The following is a 20,858-nucleotide window of genomic DNA, read 5'->3' on the forward strand; positions in this document are numbered from 1 at the left end:
ATGCACAGCCTATGTTCTTGCTTCATCGTCCAATACAGAATATGTTCGCTGTTCGAGACGATTGCCAGCGTGACTTTGTGCATGTGGGTCTCTGGTCCTCTCACAGGTCTTATATCAACGAGAGCATCGTCTGACCTTCACAACTTCTTAGTAGATACAATTACCGTGTGAGAGAGCTTCGCAACAACGCGAATCAATCAAATTGTCCTTCATTTGACTACAGTAGCCCACTTAGATACTAAACGCAACTCAATGCTCCAAACCCAAAGCCGGACTTTCGCCTGTATTCTTTTCCTCCCTTCGAGTTACCACATCTACGAACAGCGCTTACATCCCAACGCGCGGCAGCGAACACGGCCTCGCCCCCCTTCCCTTCTCGTCCTCTCCCATCGCTATCTGCACATCGAACAGACTCCTCCTCTTCATCATCCTGCCATGATACCCATTCAGGTAATTCGTCGCATAAGTCCTGCATGTGAAACTCGAAGACTTGCTCGGCGCCGAGAGGTACGACACGATGATCTGCGTCACTGTCGCTGTGCCTCCGCTGCCTCCTCCTCCTCCTCCTTCTGTCACTGTGACTGTGCCGCCGCCACCGCCGCCGCCACCAACAGTTGCTGTCACGGTTGGGCCTGCTAATGTCGTGACGCCGTATGTAGACACGACTGTGATGCCGTTGGACACGAATGTCGAGACTTCGGTTTTGACGCTGAGACTAACGCTGACAGTTGTGGTCGTCACTGTGTTTGTGGCTGTTGTTGTGGCTGTTGTTGTGGCTGTTGTTGTCGCCGTCGTCGTCGCGGTTGTGGGTATGTACGAGACGGTCACTGCTGTCGTGACGCCGTACGTCGATACTACTGTTATGCCATTGGATACGTAGGTTGAGACTGCTGTTGATACGCTTAGCACGGCCGAGGGGATGTAGCTTGTTGGGCCTGCGCCTGTGCCGGATCCTGTTCCTGGTCCTGTTCCTGGTCCTGTTCCTGGTCCTGTACCCGGGCCCGTTCCCGGTGCAGTGCCTACTCCAGTACCCACCCCCGCTCCAGGCGCCGTTCCAGGCCCTGTTCCAACTCCAGTCCCTGCACCACCCCCTGATCCGCTCACGATGGTGACGATAGTAACCGCTACACTCGAAGTCGCAAACCCAGTCGTGGTTGCATACGCTGTAGTGACCGTCTGGCCACCACTTACATATGTGGATACAACAGTAGAGACCCCATATATAGTGGTAGGCACATACGTCGTGTACACCAAAGTCACCGCCGACGCAGTACCATATGTCGAGTTCTCGAAGGAGCCGCCATTACCGCCATTTCCTCCTCCGATACCCGTGCTTTTAGTACCTTTGATCGGCATGAGGAGTCTAGCCGAGCTGACGCTTCTCTGCGCAAGCATATTGGATCCCGACTTCAGCTCACAATTGTTGGCGGTGGATGAAGTGAGGAAGGAAACACCTCGACAGGGGCTGGGACTGTGAAAGGCCATCAGGTTGAAGATATCGCAAGCTGCCACACAGCCGGCGAGAGAAGATGTCGTTTCCGTCGATATGGTCTCGTCGGTGATGTGTTGATCGCATGCGATGAGGTATTGCATCCCTAGAGCGTCGGTATATGTTGCTCCATCCGCCAACGGACATGCTGGCGCGGAGTCGGAGACTTGGTCTCCTAATTCTGATCCTGTTCTCCCCCCTCCTCCTGATGAGATACTGCCTGGGGGTGCAGTTGTAGTACTGACAGTCGAATACCCGCTCCATATACTCCCGGAACTACCGATAGTGCTAGTAGTGTTCTGACCGAAAACAAATCCTTGCGGTGGACATAGCCTGGGAACAGGACAGGCTGTGACGGTAGACGTTGTGAAGACGGTCGTAGTGCTTTGAACACCACATGCATTCGAACCCGACACAGAACCTCCAGTAGGCCCGGCTGTCACAAGAGTCGGAGTCAAGGCACAGGTGAAACATAGAGACGCAGACCCAGACACGATGGTAGACTCGCTCGCGATACTCGAAGCTGAATTGATGTATGTGACTGATACCTGTGTCACCGTACTGCTTGCGGGAATAGCTAGATAACACATTAGTCATGGTCTGATCTCCATCGTTGCCTCGAAGAACTTACTTGTAGTGACTGTCACAAGTGGAGTTGTGGAATGCATCAACACCGAGGTATAAGACATGCTCGAGCTTGACAAACTCGCAGATTGTGAAGCAGCGCCTGCGAGTCGAGCCGCATACATGACAGACACGTCTGAGACCTGCGGACCAGCGAACGAGGCTTTCAGATAACATGTTCCATTCGATGGAGAGTACACTACACCTAAGCATCCGTTGGTCGAATCACAGACAGGAAAGCAGCCCAATATCGAGGCTGCGACGAACGGAGTGCCTAGGTCGTTGCCCAGAAAGTTCGTGTAGCATTGCAAAGCATAGTCGGCACCCGAGGGCGAGATGTAGATCTTTCCTCTACTGCCTGGACAGGTCGGTGTCCCTTGAGGCGTAGTAGCAGAAGTGGAAGACGAAGTTGTCGATGAAACCACACCCGAGCTCATTGGAATGCTGCTCGGGCTAGAGCGGACTGTGCTCGTAGCATTGGTAGACATACCACTTGCATCACCACTACTCGTCGCGACTGGAGCAGCAACAACGACCGCCGCAACATTATTAGCACTCGGGACCGTACCGGTGACGGTGCTAAACAGAGTACAATCCGTGCCCTGGTAGTTCACAGCAACGCAATTCGGATACGCGCTGCACAGGTCCAAGCACTTCTGGTAAGTTGGCTCGATGGCACGTTTGACTTTCGAGTCCGAGATCTCGCTGGTGTCAATCTCGACGCCGGTGTAAGCAGTGCCGCATGATACCTGGAAGACAATGGCGGTGTCTGGCGAACACTGTACTGAGTCGGACCCGTTTCCGCAGAAGTCGTCGTAGCTGGCTGGACATGTTGGTGCTGTACCTGAGTATGTTGCGCTAGGTTGATAGGTGTTTATCGGAGAGCTAGAAGTACTATAGCTTGTTGGAGATGTCAGGGGCTGGCTTGAAATGATCGCACTACTTGTGGAAATTGATCCGATGGAGCTAGAAGATGCTGACTGGGCAGATCCTTGGGAGGCTTGTGTAGAACTCTTGAAGTACGATGAGCTACTAGGAGTGAAAGACAACATCTGCGAAGACTTTACAGCAATGGAAGTAGAGGTGGAAGACAGAGCTGTTGTCGTTAAGGCAGAAGACGAACTGCTCTGCGCTGAATTTGATGGAGACGTCGACGTTGACACTGTTGCAGTGAGCGTAGAAGAAGTCGTCGATGTCGATGTCGACGTCGACACAGAGCCTGAAGAAGACTGCAGTGTAGATGACGAAAAAGTTGAAGTACTACTCGATGCTGTTGCGGGCGACGTGACCGAAGAGGTCTGAACACTTGACGAGGAGACTGTAGATTGAGTGCTGCTGCCGGACATGGAGCTCTTCGATGGAACGGAGTTGGACAAAACAGCTGACATGCTCTCCACGTACGAGGATGAAGATGACACTGTGGAGGAACCCGTACTTGTAGATCCTATAAGGCTCGTTGACGATGTGCTCATTGTCGACGATGGACCTGTCGAGGAGGTACCCGAGGCCAGAGCATCGACCATGAGACCAACGACGTAGTTGCTGCCATAGATCTGCTTGAGCGTACCGATCTCCTTCTTGATGTAGCAATTGCCTTGTGAAGTTCCTACAAATGTAAACCCAACACAACCTGGTGTGACATCGCATATGTCGAAACAAGCTGTGAAACCTCCCTCTACGACGGAGGTTAGGTATGAATCGGCCGTGGTATCTGCTCCACAGTAGACTTTGTACAAGACAAAATTCTCGTCTGCCAAAGTTGAGTTATTGGCTTCCGGACATGTAGATGGTTGTATGCTGGGTGAAGCTGCGGTAGCAGAAGTAGATGATGTCTGACTCGAGCTTGCGAATGTGCTAGATGCAGAAGTCGAGAGAATCAGAGAAGGACCAACAGCAGAGGATGAATTGAGAGATGCGGAAGATGCATACATAGAAGACTGGTAGAGTGACGAGGACGACGAGGTGGAAGAGCCGATAATTAATGTGCCAATCGATGCGGAGGTCGTCGTTGAAGACAAGGATGCCGATACAGATGCCGAAGCGTATAGCAGATCATTCAGCGCCGCAAAGGTGTGATTGTCGTATGAGAGTACACCTTGTCCAGACTTGACGTAGCAAGTACCAGCACCATTGCCACCAAGGTATGTGACTCCCGTACAGATGGGTCCTTCTGCGTAACTATCACACAACTCCATACATGCCTCGAAGCTGAGCACAGGCTTTACACCGAACGCGGCGCCGCTGAGATCAGACCCACAAGCGATTCTGTACTGCGTTCCCACCACGTCTGTGTACAGTGAGTTGTTGTAAGCCGGACATACCACCGGAGTTGCCGACGCTGTCGAACTAGACTCAATTGTGCTAGAAGTCGCTGACAATGGTCCGCTATATGTCAGGCTCTGTGTGATTGATGAAGTCGTCGCACCCATTCCAATCGGAACCGTCATGGATGGGCCTGTTGGAACGGCCGAAGATTGCGTTGCTGCGGCCGCCGACGAAGACGAGGCATTTCCGGCCTGAGGCAGTTGGTACACTTTTATAGAGTTGATCTGCCAGTAGGCATTTGTGAAGTTCGAGGGGTTGTTTCCCACAAAATCCACACATGCGTCAAGACTGCCGAGACTGCTATTTTGTGGACAACTAGGGTACTGGCTGTAGACATTGCCCGCCCATGCACCACAGAAATCGGTATTGATGATGATGCTGTGGTTGGCAAAGTGCGAGTCAATATCACAAGAGCCTTGGAATATCGCGGCAGGGGTGCCTAGCTGTGGTATGACAGGCGTCCCAGCCAGGATACTTGCCGGCATGGCGCTTCTCTGGAACCACCAGATCTTAACGTATTGTGATGTCCATTCCGTGATGTAGACTCCTCCACCCGCGTTATCCAGGTTGTTTCCGTAGTTGTTAGGAGTTCGCAGATTGTTCGCAGTGGAGCCACACCCTGCATTATCGTTCGCAGCCGTGTCACAATTCGAAGACCCAAGCGTGCCTGTCTGGCCAGTCCCGGATATTGTGCAGTTGGCGTCTGTATGCATGCTCATGGTATTCGATGTCATCGTGTTGACACCCTCGATTATATCTGCAGCTCAAGTCAGTCAAACGGCATGGTGCACGACGACACATCACTAACCAATTTCACCATTTGACGGCCACTCTGGACCCAGTAGCCTAAAAACAGGTCAGCAACAATGCACTATGGTTTTCTTCACGACAGAATCGGACCAGAATGCAGGCCAAGTACCGCAACCCCAGGGCATATGGGCCAAATCGAGCACAAACAGTCCATGAGTGTATGTGTTGTCGCTGATAAGCCTGACTGCTGGCCTGCCAGGCCCACCTCTAGGCCATTTGTTCGTTGTGTCGACACCGATGTATGCGCTGCTGTAGTTGGAAGTCACATAGCTGTTTCTTGTTGCAATCATCTCATCGACATATCTGGAAAGGTCAGCGCTGCATCGACAAGGTGTATGAATCTTAAGACTGACTGGACGTGTCCATAAGTAGGGTCATATGACTGTGAGAATCGTGAGTATCTCTCGGCAATCACTTTGTTGACAGAGACACATACGCTGTAATATTTGAACTTTTGGAAGAATGTCTGAGGTTGATAGTCATCGACCAAGGAGTATTTCCCACCTGGTGCGCCGCCACCTACGAAAAGCTGTGCGCCAGGAATACTTTGCGCAGATATCGAAGAGATCAGAGTGATGAGTGCCAACAGTCTTGTGCCTGCCATGGTTGATGACAATGGTATCCCTCCAGCCTGGCAGAAGAGTCAATGACGACCGTGGAAAAGGAAGGGTAACACAGAGACCATGAGTCCTGTGTGGTAGCACCTCGATATCGGCGTCTTTCCGCCGCTTGCATTCCTGTGGCATGATGGTTTGACATTAAGATTGCATTCCTCTGTGAAATCCAAACAAACATGTCAGAGTGCCCGCGCATGCCATAGCCATGACAAGACGAGAGCCAGGGGCATATTCCTCGGCGGTTTAGAAAGTTTGAAAGGAGAGTGGCAAGGTCAAGTTGGATTTGAATTTTACTAGATTGTTGCTCAAGATCTCGCACAGCTGACCCAGATTCATCATACCTCACAACATAGAGCGAAATAAAGGGCGTGTGCTTACTGCGTGTAGCACTTCAAGGGTATTCGAACAGCACCACAGTCTGACAGAAGCCGTTTTTATTGGCGGCCTGAGGTACAATCTCCACCGAATCGACTTCGACCATGTTCTCCGAGCCTACCGTGTTCAGAGCATACATATAGATAGCCTCGCTCTGCTCCAGAGAGACTATGTTTTGCTGGCAATTGCCTGTGAGCAGGCATCCGGAGTCGTAGTTGTTGAAGAACGAGTATAGCCCAGCTCCGTAGACTAGGCAAAATGTGCTGTTGAAGAATCGGACCGCCATCGTCTTGTAGCATGTCACAAGATAGCAATCGGCAAAATCGGGATCGGAATATTTGCTTGAAGGGGGAAAGGGAGTCAGGGAGTCAGGATTGTTTTGCATGTAACTGTGATAAATGTCAACCCACGTCCTGACATGCGTCAGCTGTTCTCGACTTACGCTGTTTCGCTCTGTATGATGCCCAGGTATATTTCCTTCGCGTTGGCGATCTGATAGTTGTACAGTACGCTGTGCTCGTAACTCGAACCATATAGCCACACAGGGCCTTGACTTTCGATCAAAAGTCCTCGGCCATTGTACAGGTTTATCTGAGCGTGATCGGGGAGGTCTAACTCATGGTCGCTCACCCAGCCCCAGTTGTTGCTCATTAGAACCTGGCCGGTGCTGGTGATGTGTGTCAATAGGAAGGCACCAATACAGGATGGATCTGCCACAGTCGCTTGATTCGGTGTTTTGGCACAATTGTTAGACTGCAACTTGGTACCGTTTGTGCCACCTATGCGCCAGTGTACATCCCACATGCCTGTATGTACATCGTTAGCATCATTGGTAGGTTTCCCTAGGCGTGAGCAGACTCGCCATTCGATCTCTGGGCGGTATGTGCAAGATTCCATTCCATCATGATAGCACCAGGAGCGGGACCAAGAGTCTCGAAGAGCAACTCCGACAGTTCGACTGCACCTGACTCTCCCGGTTGGCCGACACGGAAGGCTGGCTTCGGGTTACTCATGTCATCAAAAGTAGACGAGCTGCCATCGACCATGAATAAAGGCCATATTTCTCCGACGATTTTGATGTTGTTTGGTATGAGTATTGTGTCCCGGATGACATAGGCACCGTGATTTACAAAGGCGATCTGAGACGGTCCGATGGAGTCGAAAAAGTCCTGGATGCACTGAGTATCATCAGACACTCCGTCGCCGATGCAGCCAAAGTCAAATGATGACTTGAAGGATGAGACAGGTACGCCTTCATACTGAGGTTTAGATCTGATGTAGAAGTTCCCATTCTCGTCAAGAAGAGACGCCGGCTTGGGAGGCGAAGGCATAACTTGTTGCACGCGACCATATCTAGCTGAGGGTTGGTAACATGTGAGATCGTTGATCTCTTCCACGTCCTCATATGCACTGTACGAGTTGCCCTGAATGAACGACGCTACGCGTTGGTTGCCGTCTAGAACCGTTGTACCATTAGGATAAGCCATGCCGACTGGTGTGTTGTCAAAATTGACGTTGTCAAGGACCAAACTTCCGGCCGCGACGGGAGTTGAGTTTGAAGCGAAGGTTGTCAGTATGCCAATGTTGGTATTGGTTATGACTGCATCTTGCAGGACAAGTGAGCCAGTAGTAATGATGGAGCCGCCTTGAGTCATGTCGAGTCCGATGTTGCAGTCGATGATATTGATGTCCTTGTAATTGAAGACCCAATTCCAATTTTGATAGATTGCTGTATTGCATCGCATAAATGTCAAGTTACGACATGTGAACTGCTGATTTCCAGAGAAGAAGCCGACGTTGCCGCCAATGAAGATGAGATCCTCGATCCAACCTCCAGAGCCATTATCCATGAAAATGCCCTGGTGCCTCGTTTAGCTTTGGTCTGTACGAGAACAAGATCAGGGCTTACCATCTGAGTATTGTCGTCACCACCTTCTACCATTTTAAAGACAATATTCTGCAACGAAGTGGCTTGTGCTACTTGCCAGTGAAGACAATAGGCTTGCTGACTATGAGCAGGGACCAGGGTGATATCCAGCACGAAGTTACGCACTTGGCGCCAGAAGTTGTTCTGGTTCTGGTACCAATTGTAGCCATAGGCGAGGTAAGGATCAGAATCGAGTATAGCGATTCCGAAGAAGTCGGGAGTGGCTTTGAGTACGGGCAAGGCATTGGCGTCGCCTACGAATTGGGTGTAGTATGTCATAACCAAAGGTCTGCTGACCATGTAGGTTCCGGATGGGAAGTAGAGGATAGCAGGGGTAGTAGACGAAGAGTCGCAGGGGTAGATGCAGTTCCGGCCATCGAAAGTCGCATTGTTGATGGCATCAGTATCATCAGTGATACCGTCACCTGTTTCCGATAAGATGATGAGTTTCGAAGCGGCGCATTCTCACTAACCCATAGCGCCGTAGTCTTTGACATTTCTGAATATCTGGTAGGTGGAGTTGAGCTGATAGGGTGCTGTACCCTGTCTCTTGATCTGAGAATACCAGTAGTCTTGTCCGGAGCCGTATCGCTTGTCATGCTGGCTTGGTAGTTCGGTGGCCTCATGACTTGCTTCGGACAAGGCTTTGACCTGCTCGGAAGGTGAGTGAGGCTCAATCATTCAAAGTTCCATTCTTCCTTACGCCTGGACATGCGACTGAGCACAGAAGCAGTAGAGTGATGAACGGACAGGCTAATAAGACCCTCAGACGAGCCATGGTTGAGGTAGCAGAGCGTGTGGCTTGTAATTGAGCACTCTGGGATGGAAATGATGTAGATGTAATGAATGATCACAAACCACAGCAAAAGGCAGGAGATTCGTTGGCGCGATCAGAACGCCGAGTAGGAAACACAGACCTGGGATGAAGGAGTGTTTACATGGCGACGAGGAATGCAGGTTCCGCAATAACAACAAAGCAAGGGCAGGTTCATCCACTGTCCATTTTTCGGACAGCAAACATGTATGAGTTTCGATGTGAACGTAAGTAATTCCCCCCAGGTGTCCTGTCAGCGCAATCTCACATTGCGCATGACGGCTGGACGAAGACATGACATAAAGCGGTCTCTCACAGGCCAATTCTTTGGTCTCTCGAGCGAGTCTCCCCTTGGGCAAAGGGATCATCACGAGCTGAACTATTCGTGAAAGGGTCCCCTTTGGAAGCGGTAGCGGCCTCCATGATTTCACGTTTTCTCTTCTGAGAGTCCAATTCTGCTTTGCGCTGGTCAAAAGCAAGAATGTCGTTGTGGACCAGAGTGATCTTGGTTGGCTGTCGACGAAGCATCGTGAGTAAGCAGTATGAGATGTAGGGGCCGAGAATGGAGATGATTCTTGCTGGATTAAGTATAACAAGGAAAGTTCCAATAGCCAGCAGCGTACACAAAAGGCCTCTCTGTGAGAAGTTCTTATTATATCCGTTTGTTATGGTAAATCGATGTATTAAGCTGCAAGCACAAGTGGCTGGAGAGAGACGGCGACCGGGAGTCCGATCGGAATCCTTGGCGTGAGCACAGGCCACAGCAACTTGTCTGTGGTTCAGATATTTGTGGTATACAGCGACAGCGACATAGACACATCTCTGGTCCATCCTGTCTGTCGCCTGACAATTCACAAATCTCACAACCCACAATGTTCAAGCGGCAATCACTACAGGCCATTGGGTCTGCCACACCGACATGCTCCACCTCGTCGGTGCGAGTCGCCAATGGCGCCAGATACGCCAGTCAGATCAGACTACCGAACCGACAAGGATCAGAGGGGAAGGGCGGCAACCCAACGTGTATGTCCACTGTCCCTTTATCTTGTTTGTCACCATGAAGAGGTGGAGATAAGCAAAACAGACAATGTGAAGAAACCCACCTACTCACGCGCGCGAACCCGCAACAGCAACGAACCCACCCTCAGAGCAGACCTCCAACCCAGCCAACAACAACAACTCGTCAGCCGGCCGCTCAAGACACCAAAAGGCAGCCCAAGTGTCAGAAGAAGTGCGCATGCTGAACCGCAGCAGCCCGAGCGGCGCCCGAACCCCTCCCAGCAACCCTCCTCACCCGTCAACCCAGCGATCAAAAGGCGTAGACGCCCAAGCAGTCTACGGTAGAAACCCCGGCGGACAGATGGGCAGGAACGTCAACGCCAGCCGCGACGGACCCAACAGCGCATCACAAGGACCCGGCGGTCGCAGCTTCAGAGCAGGAGCAGCACGAGGCGGACGACCAGCGGGAGGATTCGCCGCAAGAGGAGGAGGAGGTCGCCGCGGCGGCGGCGCAGACAACCGAGCCAACCCGGACCAAGAAGGCGCCGACGCCGACGAGAACGACTCCAGCGGCCTACAGGCCCCCTCCACACAGCACGAGCTGATCCTGCTCGAGCAATTCGACAAGCAAGACATCACCGCCGTGCCCTTCGAGCCCGAAGCCGTGACCAAAGAAACCTACCTGAACCTCGGCCAAGGCGGCGCGACCATCGCAGCAGGAAACTACGCGGGCGTGCTCGAAGACCGCCTGACTCTGCTCGCCGAACCGTCCCAGGACGGCTTCCGCTGGGCGCCGCACATTGCCCACCGCATGCTCCAAGGCGAATTCGTATCCTTCAAGTCGGAAGAGGAAAAATCCGCCGTCGTGGCCTCCGCCCAACACCTCGGCTCGTCGGGTCTGCCCAAGTCAGAACGCACCTTCTCGCCCGTGTCGGAAGCCTCTCAGCGCGTCCTCGTCGATAAACTCGTGCGCGGCGTCTACACGGACCCCAAGAAGGCTGGGGGCAACAAGCAGGCTGTCCTCGATGATATCGTGCGCAACACCCTGCGCAACCCGACGTATCTCGCCGACGATCAGAGTAAGCTGTTGAGGAAGATCAGGAGTCTGTTGCCCTCCGAGGCTGCTGCTTCTGCGGCGAAGAAGCCAGCGGCGCCGAAGGCGGCGAGGAAGTGAGGGGGCGGAAAGGGAGATGAACATACCATCGATATCCCTCTTCCTCTTTGGCCCTACACTGATCTTTCACAAAGGAATCGTCATCCTCTGTGTATCAAGTGTAGTGGCTTGCCTCTCTCTGATTTTTCTCGAGTATCACCCTGCAGGAATACAAAGGGGGCGAAACGTGTACAATATGTGTATATAGACATGAATATCAATTAGTTCGGCAATTTCCGTAAATCCTTTTGTTTTATCCTAAGAAAAGTGGCTCTCGACAAACCCTCTCTTTTCCTCCCTGCAGCACGAACATGGAGACGAAGAAAAATTGAAAAAGAAAAAAGAAGTAAAAGATATCCAACGACACTTTGCCCTGTACGGCCAAGAAATATAGCAACGAAAGGAACTACACAGATATAAACTATAACTAGAAGAACCAACATCTCCCCTACCAATCGTCTCCGTCGTCGTTCCTGTTCATCGCCTTCTGCCGTGCTCGCAACGCCTCTGCCAGACCGCCGGCTAATCCTCCACCGCCGCCCTGACTCGACGGTGTCGCCGCCCCGCTGTCCGATCCGCTTTGGTTCGCGCTATATCCGCTATCTCGCGCTGCGCCGGGAGCAGGTGGTGCTGCTTTGCGGCCTGCCGGTCGCTTCGCTGGTGGCGCTGGCGGTGTTGGCTTGGCCCTGATTCCGTTCGCGATGCCGTTCGCTAATGATTTCGAGCCTGGCGGAGCCGGCGGTGTCGGTCGTGATTGAACTGGTGGCGGTGGTGGCGGAGGCGCTGACTTGAATTCCTCAATGTATGCTGAAGGCACCCATCCGGCTGCCGAGTCGTCTAGTCTCTTGCCGAGCCACCATCCTATCAAACGTTAGTCGAACAGATCTACATTGTCAAGGTAACCTTGCTACACTTACCATTGTTCTCTTTTTGAGTGATGGCGATGATCTCGTCTTTCCGGAAGCTGAGCTCGCCGCTGGTCTGCCCCGCGAAGTCGTACAATGCCTTGTACTGCGGGTCCTTTGGCGGTGCTGCCGCCGCAGGAGGAGGTGGAGGAGGTGGCGGTGCCCTGGAGGACGTCATCGAGGCTGTAGATGCGTTCCGTGCATGACCTGTGCCATTGAGCGCTGCCACCGGTTGCGGCACCGGCTTGGGATGCATAGCAGCAGACGCCGCCGCTGCCGCTACAGGCTTTGGTGCAACTGGATACGACGCTGCTGCGGCCACGGGCTGTCCTCCACCTGGCAGAGGCTGTGCTTGCGGAACAGGTCTTGGCGCAGGTTTCGGTCGACTCGCCAACTTTGACGGTTGTCCACCAGGACCTCCAGGCCTGAGCAGCTTGCCGCTAGTGATGGGTTTGCCGGCAATCTTTTTGCCCCTGGGAGTTGGCTTAGATACTGAAGTAGGAGATTCACCAGGACCGGTATGAATGGTTCCACTCTTGTACAAGTCGTCCCGAGGGACCATGTTATCCTTGACGACCTTGATCGTCGAAGGCTTCCCGGGCTTCTTGTTGTATTGGATGGAGGTGTCGATGCGGATCTCGACGGCTCCTCTAGTCACGCGCTTCAGCCAGGTGAAGAACTCGGTCTTGAAGATGCAGTTGACCAGAGGGTCAGGCTCCTGCGGTGAACCAACGCCGATTGCGAACCAGTCGTCCTTGAGCTGTGACGCACTGACATACTTGATCGACCCGACGGGCATCGTGCGCTCTGCCATGATCTGAAGCTGCTTGTTGACAATCGCTTGTTTGACAAGTATGACAGCCTTGTTGGTGAGGATGAGAAAACGTGGTTCTGGTTTGCTGGATCGTCCAAGTTTTGATACCAGAAGCTCGCAACGGCAGGAGAAGATGACCTGGTCGTTGAGGTGAATGGAACCTCTGATCAGTTCACCCGAGCCGCCGTTGTTGCCGATACCTAGGTAGTCACCCATGAATCGTCGGTAACCGATCAAACTGTATCGCCTGCGTTCTTTGCGTCCTTGAAGCAGCTTGTGACCCTCGTCGCGAATTTCAATAAACTCCCTGCCTCCTGTCTTCCGTCGCCAGAATCGCTGAATGCGTGTTGCACATTCAACTCTGTAGCGGAGATAATTGCGCCAGGCGCGCTGGATCCTGATAGCCATATTGTGCCAGTACCTGTCACGCATCGTCTCAAGCGCAAAGAGTGTCTCCGGAGTCTTGATGAATGCCTTGGTCACACCCATCTGATATTCTTCTAGTGGGATGCTACTGTCCTTGAGGATCTGTTTCACACCAGATTTCGCATCACCAGTCCAGGTGTAGTCTCCGGCATAGCTGGTCTTCGGTGAAAGCAGATAGAATCGCTCAACGAACTTCTCGAATGTCTGTCGGTATGCGAAACCCGCACGTCGAATGCGCACGTTCTCTTGTAGACCGAGGTACTTGATCTGATGCATGACATTTGAGACGTTGTACTCCGTGGGCGATTTGTTCTCGTTAGGCTTGATGGTTCGAATGTACGAGGGAGAAGCCTTCATCAACGTCGCCACAAGGTCATTTGCGGACGCCTTGATTCTGTCTCCGGCAGTGGGCGGCCTGCGCTTATTGTCTTGATCAACCTGCTCGGGGAATAGTGTGTGCACAAACTGGTTGCTGCTTCCTCCAACAAGGTTAAGGATATCCTTCAGAAGGGCATCCTTGTTCTTGTCAGTCATGCCCTCGACGGCGTATGCCACATCACCAGCGTAATGCTTGATGACGAACTGTCCCTGGCGGGGCTGGAAGTTGGGGTTTGAAGACAAGGCATTGAGGCGCTGCACGAAAGTGCCATCGGCGGCTGTGGGGTCTGCGTGTGCAGTTGCGCAGGCGTCATTGAGGGCAGCAAAGACACCAGGAGGGCGCTTCTCCTCAATAAGCTCGCACACAACCTTGTTGTCGAAGTACTTGATAGGGGTCCACGTGATCTGTTCACGTTCATATTCGTCCTGCTCGGCCTTCAGGGTCAATTGAATGAAGATCTGTTGCAGTTTCTCGTTGACATAGTTGATGCAAAGCTGCTCGAAGCTGTTACGCTCAAAGATCTCGAATCCGTAGATATCCAAGATACCAATTGATTGCGCGACTTGGCCCTTTGCGCGAAGAGAATCGTTCACTCTCTGGACCAACCAATCGAACATGTTGTAGTATATACCCTTGGAAAGTGCGTCTCGGACTGCAGTAGCCTGTGCTGGGTTCAGCGGCACCTCGTATACAGATCCTCTCCTGCCACCGCGGCTAGTCTCCATTATCCTGATGGTCAGGGCCTTGTTGACCATGGCAGGCTGCACTTCAAGCAGATATGCTACGAAGTCAACAATAGACTGATCCTGAATAGTGGCATTTCCTTGGTCGTCTTCGGCGAAGGTGCAGTTGCCCAGCCAAAGTATTGTGGCGAGCATACGGAAAATGTTGTCCTGTTCGTCCTGAGAGAGTCCAATGACATTCATGGCATTCAGGGTGTCATTGAACTCGGCGTGGTCATCGATGCCTTGCACATCGAAACATTTCGATTTGCTGGTATATAGGTATGATTGCGGTTGCTGGAGGCCGAAGATCTCTCTGTACTTCGGCGAGGCTGCCTTGGTGAACTGGTAGAAGATATGGAAGTTTCGCTCATTGACAATCTGCCCCACAACTCTGGACTTTTCTAGCAAATAGTTGTTGATATTTGCTCCGACAGGCTCTCCTTGGCCGTTGAACTGGATTTCAAGATATTTTCCGAATCGTGACGAGTTGTTGTTTCGGAGGGTCTTGGCGTTTCCAAAAGACTCAAGTAGAGGGTTTGTTGCGAGGACCATGTCCTTTGTTTCTTGGATAGAGGAATTGCTGCCCCCTGAGACGTTGGCAATATATTGCATGATCCGCTTAGCTGCCTCCGTCTTTCCTGCTCCGGACTCTCCTGAGATAATGATACACTGGTTGTCCTTGTAGGCGTTCATGTTGTAGTAGGACGCTTCAGCGATGGCAAAGACATGGGGAGGGACTTCGAGTCTGTTTTTGCCCTTGTAGCTGTCGAGCACCTTGTCGGTGTAGATTCCAACTGCATGATTGTTCTAGCATTTGCCCCAACTCAAATTAGGGGGTCCTGTTTCAGGTGGGAAGACTTACGGTCTCTGAATGGATTGACGGACACCAACACGTGTCCAATATATGTCTAAAGGCCGCACAGTCAGCTCCGAGGGTGTCTTTGCATAGGCGCACTATCTGGGATGGCAGGAACCACTCACGTAGATCTCGCCATTCTCGAATCGCTTCTTCAGGTTCTCATTGATTGCTTCATTGGAGATTTTGCTGATGAGTGTAAGATCCGACACTCCGACTTCCTTCTTTTTGGTGCTCTCAAAGGCCGCCTTCCTGACCTGAGGCTTGCCGCCGCCGCTGCTGGGTTGCGCAGCTGCAGCATTCTTCCTACCGGCGCGCTTGGTGACAGCCTGTATGCGCCAATTAAGTCAGTTTCTTTTATCTGCAATGCCATCTGCAGTGCCAGGGCCGGGACGGGGTGGCTCCATACCATGGTGGGCTATGTGCGTGCGAGTAGGTGTGTTGCGCAAGTTGACGTGACGTATGGCTTCTCCTTCACTCCAGATCTGAGTAGAGACAGCACAGCATGTGTGACCAACCGGGATTCAGGCAAGCCAATCTTGGTCTCGCGTCAGGAAAGTCTATACAGGAGAAGTGTTAAAGGCACAAGTGAGGGAGTGGAAAAGTAAGGAAGTTACAAAAGGATAGGCAGGGTATAATGACCGCTAAGATAAGTTTGGGTATCTACATACAACTGTACTATGCTCCTGCCACTCGAGCCACTCTACAGCACCCTTCCTGCCTTACCTTATGCTCCCACTCTCGGCAACCGCGGCGTCGGGGGCCGGTGGTGCGTCATTTGCAGACACACTACAGAGGTACCTTACCTTAAGGTTCCGTTCTGTAGGGAAGGTGCATGGCAACCTAGTCCCCCGCGGTGCGTGCCAAGCTACGGTACCTGTACCCTTCCCGACCTCGCCGAGAATCTGAGTCCGCGTCTTTTCCGAACTGCGCCTCTTGATGCCAACCTACGACACGCAAGCTTACACGAAGTCTCTTTAGAATACATATAGTAGGTTTCTCAGGCAGTCACGAAACACTGCCTGGGACGCGGGAGACCGAGGGAAGGCAGTGGTATGATCGAATGTGAATGCTCTCATATACGAATACCAGTTCGCCGATTAGTGGAAGCATAAACCAAGTTCCCCCATTCATAGACCAAACAACGCTCGGCTCATCAAGGTATCCAAAAAGAAACGCCATCGCTATTCCAACTTTCATAAGCTCGTCCACAAAAATCCATCACCGCTTGACATCGTCTCCTCCATGCCGTCCGACTGTCACCCAGTCGATCTTCTTCGCGTGGTCACTCACCCATAGGCCTTGCCACTGCAGCTCCTGAATCCGATCGCCACGACCCAGGCCACCTCCCTCAATCCATTGTTCTAGCACGTTCTGCAGAAAGTCTATCTTCTGCTCAACCATGTTTGCTCTGACAATCTCGGCGAAGAGTTTCTGCCCTCTGCCATATTGAGATCCATATAGCATATTGTGGATGGGCTGCAGCAGAGTCTCTCGATCTCGGAGTAGCTTCATCGGTAGGTCGTTGCTCTGTTCGATCGAAGACACTCCTTCGATAGAGACAAGAGTCGCAGAGACGTGCTGACCATCGGCTGAAAAGACGAATTTGGTGTGATCTGGGAAGTGCATCTGTTCGCATTGTTAGCATTGTAACCCCAAATTTCTGTTTTTGCTCGTGAGCAACTTACTTGTATACAGCCGTCAGAAAAGGCCCACACACCCACGTTGCCTAATCTCTGGTAGAATCTGACGAAAAGAAGACTTTGGGCATCTTCCTTCTCAACATCGTTCATTATTGGCTCCTGCGATTCGCCAACGCCCGGTACCATATACCGACCAAACTTCACCCACAGCACCTTCAGCATGCGTATCCTCTCTCTTTCTCGTTCGTCGCAAGTCGAAGGGTTCATGATGCGAATACCGGCCAATCCGGCATCTTGCAGTATCTGAAACGGCACTTTGTCCAAGTTCTCGAATCGTTTACCGATACATTTGAGCCATTGCTCGCCATTGCGCACCGCGACGTGGGTTACTGGGGTTCCTCTGAGTGGCACTGCGTTCGCAATGAAGCCGACTGTCCCATCTTCAAGGACATAGCCTACGCCGTGCTTACGACTGTAGTCGACCCATCTGCTAACAAAAGGCAGCGGCTTGGCGAGCTGGGGTTGAGCTCTTCTGGGAGGCGCAATCCTCTTTCTCTGGATGGCGGAGGCCACGTTATGTCGGAAGAGGCAAAGGCGTGCCAGAACGTCCTCAGGGTCCGTACCGGGGAACGCTGAGGCTGCCGAGCGGCTTCGCTTATTTGCCACTGGCAATACTGACTTTGCAACACTGGGTATAGAAGACATCGGCTGTCGATCCGGTTTAGATCCCTCGTCGTAAATATCGATCACTTCAGGGGCCGTGACTCTTGTGCGTGTTCGAACAGTCCGGGCCGGGACCGCAGTGTTCGGCGGCGGCAAGTCTGTGCTAACCATCGGAGTACCTTCCTGGGCCGATTCCCTGGCTGGGAGGTTCTTACGCAGAGCCCTGGGCCTACGGGCAAGGCTGGCATCGACAGACCGCCTGTAGGTGAAAGCATCGTCCGCACTCTCTGGCTGTGATGCAGACATAGATTGCTTGTGCACACTTTCGCTGACTACCTGCGGAACCGGTTGTGAGGAATATGGCCTAAACGTATCTTCTTCCGCTAGCTTCGGTCGCAAACTCGATGATCGCACAGTGCCCTGTCGTCGCGCATATGGTGGAGGCGGCATTAAATCAATATCTTTCCTCTTCCTTGTTGCAGTATTCGTCTCCATGGCAGCTGTAGTGGGAGGTGCTTGAACCTCGTTGTTGGAGATCTCCCTTAGTTGGCGCACGTTGGCAGTGGACTCCCGTTCTTCTGAAATCTCTTCGAGGCCTGTATTGGCCTGGAACCCAAACGTACCGCTGTAGGGGTAGGTCGTGTAGACGGTATCTGAAGGGATGGGCAGAACCGGTTGCCGGCCCGCAGCTACCTCCCTCTCGATATCTCTAACGACACTGCGGATTCTCTTGCCAGAATTGAGTTGAAAAAACTTTCCGGGGAGATACTCTCCTACCCCAGACTCCTTGCAGACGTGCCACCACGAGTCGCTGTAACCTCTCTGAAGAACTTCGGGGCTTGGCAAAGCAGCATTGGGCCAGGTCGGGATTTTCGTTAGCTGGTTTCGACTCATGTGTTTCGGGACGAAGGCGATCTTGAAAAAGGCGTGTGACACAATTTGATCAGGATTTGGACGCAGTTCTTCTGCTACCAAGAGTGACGATACCAGGTCTCTCAGATCCGCGGAAATTTCGTTGGTTATTGATGAAAGCTCTGGCCATGAGTAGTCGCCAGACTTGAGCTTCTTGTAGATCTCATCCTTTGATGCTGCGTGGAAAGGAGCCCTGCCGACCGCCAGGGTATAGCTACAGATGTTTAGTACAAATTCAGGGATGAAGCAGTCGGGTCGAGGACAAGCTTACGCAATGACTCCGATTGCCCAGAGATCGACCTTCTCGTTATGGCCTTTGCCCTTCTCGAGGATCTCTGGAGCCAGATAGTTGGGAGTGCCGCACATAGTGGTTCTCCTTTTGGCATCCATGTCCTTGCCGCTGACCAGCAGCGCAGCCAGTCCGAAATCGCCGACCTTGATGTTCATGTGCTCGTCGAGGAAGAGATTTCCAGTTTTGAGATCGCGATGTACGATATTACGCGCGTGCAAGTACTTCACAGCGCCGGACACCTGGATGATGAAGCGTCGAATCTCAGGCATTGTGATGTTCTTGCGTCTCTTTAACAGATCGGCCAGCGAACCGTTAGAGCACAACTCAAGGACGACATAGGTACTTTCACCGAAGGAGAATGCGCGATGGAATGCGACAATGTTGGGGTGGTTTAATTTCGAATGGATTTGCAGCTCGGTCACAAACTATGTTGTTTTAGTGATTGTTTTGAGGTAACGACCATCAAGATGGCGCGACATTGCTTCAAAAGAGGAGCGCAATTTTTGACAAACCTTCTGTGCCAACTTCGCTGGCTCCATCTTAGTCTTGACGATTTTGAGTGCAACAAGATGACCAGTGGGCCTGTCCTTTTCCAGTCTCTCAGCCTTGAAGCAGATGGCGAAGCCACCCTTGCCCAGCTGATTGGCAGTGGCATAACTGATCCCATACGGCTCCGATACTATCGCAGGCGGCGGCGCCGCGTGGATAGACATGTTTAATATGGCAGAAGGTTAAGTGACAAGAGTGAGTATGTCTGGTGTAGAAGGGCCGGGCTTCTGATGTTCGGCGTCAAAAGTGTGTTTGTACACCAAAACACACCGGACAGCAACCGGCAACAGCCGATAGACAGTTCCGGATTCCGACAAATTACAGTGAGCGTGCCTTAGGGCAAGCTTGATGAGATGTTAGAGGTCTACGTCATGCCCTTGTAAGGCTTCCCAAAGCCACAGCAAAAGCCACATTGAGAGCCACAAATCAAGGTAGAGCCGATTACTGCTCCCTGTGACAGCTCAGGATCTATAATACCCGTTATTTAGTAGCGCTCCTGCACACTGGATCTCATGTCAGGATAGGTCTCGCGTGAGCATCACAAGATGTATCGTATGACAAACACTGCTGCCTTTTCCCATACACCATGTCTTTAACATTGAAACTTGCCTCGCTGGTGGTTCGCACACTGGCCAAGCCTGTCGGCGTATGCCTGATCCTTCATATACATCCATGCTAGCCATATCGCTGATATCGATGGGCCGTAGAACACAATCAAGAGAAATGCCAGGGAGCATGACGGATTCCGCAGATATTGTGTCACTTTTGCCCAAGGTCTGCATCGCATAGACATGCGCATGCGTTTGGGCATATTGCACGATGCTGCTGCTCAAGAACGCATGCACGCAAGAGAAGCCGCAGAAGCCGCAGCGAAGAAGAAGGCGGCCGGGACTCCCACCGTCAAGACTGAGGCTCAAATCAAGGCTGAGGAAGCTGCTGCCACTGAAGCAGAGAAGACAAAGGCGTCAGACAAGCCCAAAACTCCTTACAAGCCCAAAATCCGACCGCTGTCCGAGGCCCGCGCAATCGAGCTAGGCGCTAACTTCATTGCGGAGTCCTTTGTCTTTCTTGTTGCCTTGGGCTGCATTCTCGCCGAGCGGATGTATTCTGGCAGGAAGGAGTCCACCAGGCGCGATGAGGTTGCTGAACGCTTGGAGGCTTTGGAAGCTCGCGCAGAGAAGATGAATTATCTTGAAGCTGAGATTTCGAGACTGCGTGCAGCTAATGAGACAGAGGCCGCTCCAAAAGCGGTATCTGTCGGAGATCAAAAGCCCCTTTTAGAGATATCGCAGAAGAAAGAACCAAAAGAAACGAAAGACACGGAAGAGAAGGTAGAGGGCTCAGTACCCACGAAATAAAGGCATATGCCAGACAGCGATAACTTGTACATACGCAGTGAGAATGAAGACATCACCACTCTTGCGAAATGTTCCCCTCTCGGTCATGGTCTCCTCAGCCGCCAATAGGTGCGACTGGCCTTACAAGGACAGGCCAACGCATGGCATTCAGCAACGTCCTTTTAAACAGCCCTCGGTAAGTCGTCTACTTGACTGCAAAGTGC

General features: G+C 52.2%; 6 protein-coding genes across 8 annotated transcripts; 2 read left to right on the forward strand and 4 right to left on the reverse strand.

Moving 5' to 3' along the window:
* Positions 1 to 327: 327 nt before the first annotated feature.
* AAFC00_000971 (uncharacterized protein) lies at positions 328 to 5,852 on the reverse strand (the record flags this gene model as incomplete). Its single annotated transcript, XM_069348536.1, has 6 exons — positions 328 to 2,066; positions 2,121 to 5,195; positions 5,247 to 5,284; positions 5,339 to 5,551; positions 5,602 to 5,630; positions 5,685 to 5,852. 6 exons carry the CDS (start codon positions 5,850 to 5,852, stop codon positions 328 to 330), a joined length of 5,262 nt encoding a protein of 1,753 aa, XP_069203563.1.
* Positions 5,853 to 6,256: 404 nt separating this feature from the next.
* On the reverse strand, positions 6,257 to 8,945 carry AAFC00_000972 (uncharacterized protein; the record flags this gene model as incomplete). Its single annotated transcript, XM_069340096.1, has 6 exons — positions 6,257 to 6,629; positions 6,683 to 7,046; positions 7,103 to 8,099; positions 8,150 to 8,592; positions 8,641 to 8,818; positions 8,871 to 8,945. The coding sequence occupies 6 exons, from the start codon at positions 8,943 to 8,945 to the stop codon at positions 6,257 to 6,259; spliced, it is 2,430 nt and encodes an 809-aa protein (XP_069203564.1).
* A 348-nt stretch (positions 8,946 to 9,293) lies between these two features.
* Positions 9,294 to 9,509, reverse strand: AAFC00_000973 (uncharacterized protein; the record flags this gene model as incomplete). Its single annotated transcript, XM_069340097.1, has 1 exon — positions 9,294 to 9,509. One exon carries the CDS (start codon positions 9,507 to 9,509, stop codon positions 9,294 to 9,296), a length of 216 nt encoding a protein of 71 aa, XP_069203565.1.
* Positions 9,510 to 9,853: 344 nt separating this feature from the next.
* Positions 9,854 to 11,154, forward strand: AAFC00_000974 (uncharacterized protein; the record flags this gene model as incomplete). The annotated part of the gene is made up of 2 exons (XM_069340098.1): positions 9,854 to 10,004; positions 10,112 to 11,154. 2 exons carry the CDS (start codon positions 9,854 to 9,856, stop codon positions 11,152 to 11,154), a joined length of 1,194 nt encoding a protein of 397 aa, XP_069203566.1.
* A 427-nt stretch (positions 11,155 to 11,581) lies between these two features.
* On the reverse strand, positions 11,582 to 19,461 carry AAFC00_000975 (uncharacterized protein; the record flags this gene model as incomplete). Of its 3 annotated transcripts, none has more annotated exons than XM_069340099.1 (8): positions 11,582 to 11,994; positions 12,051 to 15,176; positions 15,245 to 15,290; positions 15,364 to 15,567; positions 16,502 to 16,867; positions 16,927 to 18,670; positions 18,728 to 19,173; positions 19,261 to 19,461. In XM_069340099.1, 8 exons carry the CDS (start codon positions 19,459 to 19,461, stop codon positions 11,582 to 11,584), a joined length of 6,546 nt encoding a protein of 2,181 aa, XP_069203569.1. The 3 variants fall into 3 exon arrangements, with proteins under 3 accessions (XP_069203569.1, XP_069203568.1, XP_069203567.1); XM_069340101.1 differs by having other exon boundaries at positions 16,472 to 16,867; XM_069340100.1 differs by lacking the exons at positions 16,502 to 16,867; positions 16,927 to 18,670; positions 18,728 to 19,173; positions 19,261 to 19,461 and adding an exon at positions 15,648 to 15,650.
* A 422-nt stretch (positions 19,462 to 19,883) lies between these two features.
* On the forward strand, positions 19,884 to 20,655 carry AAFC00_000976 (uncharacterized protein; the record flags this gene model as incomplete). The annotated part of the gene is made up of 2 exons (XM_069340102.1): positions 19,884 to 19,943; positions 20,005 to 20,655. 2 exons carry the CDS (start codon positions 19,884 to 19,886, stop codon positions 20,653 to 20,655), a joined length of 711 nt encoding a protein of 236 aa, XP_069203570.1.
* Between the last annotated feature and the right edge of the window lie 203 nt (positions 20,656 to 20,858).

Source organism: Neodothiora populina, assembly GCF_041146345.1.
Source record: "Neodothiora populina strain CPC 39397 chromosome Unknown canker_contig_12, whole genome shotgun sequence".
Classification (NCBI taxonomy): Eukaryota; Fungi; Ascomycota; class Dothideomycetes; order Dothideales; family Dothioraceae; genus Neodothiora; species Neodothiora populina.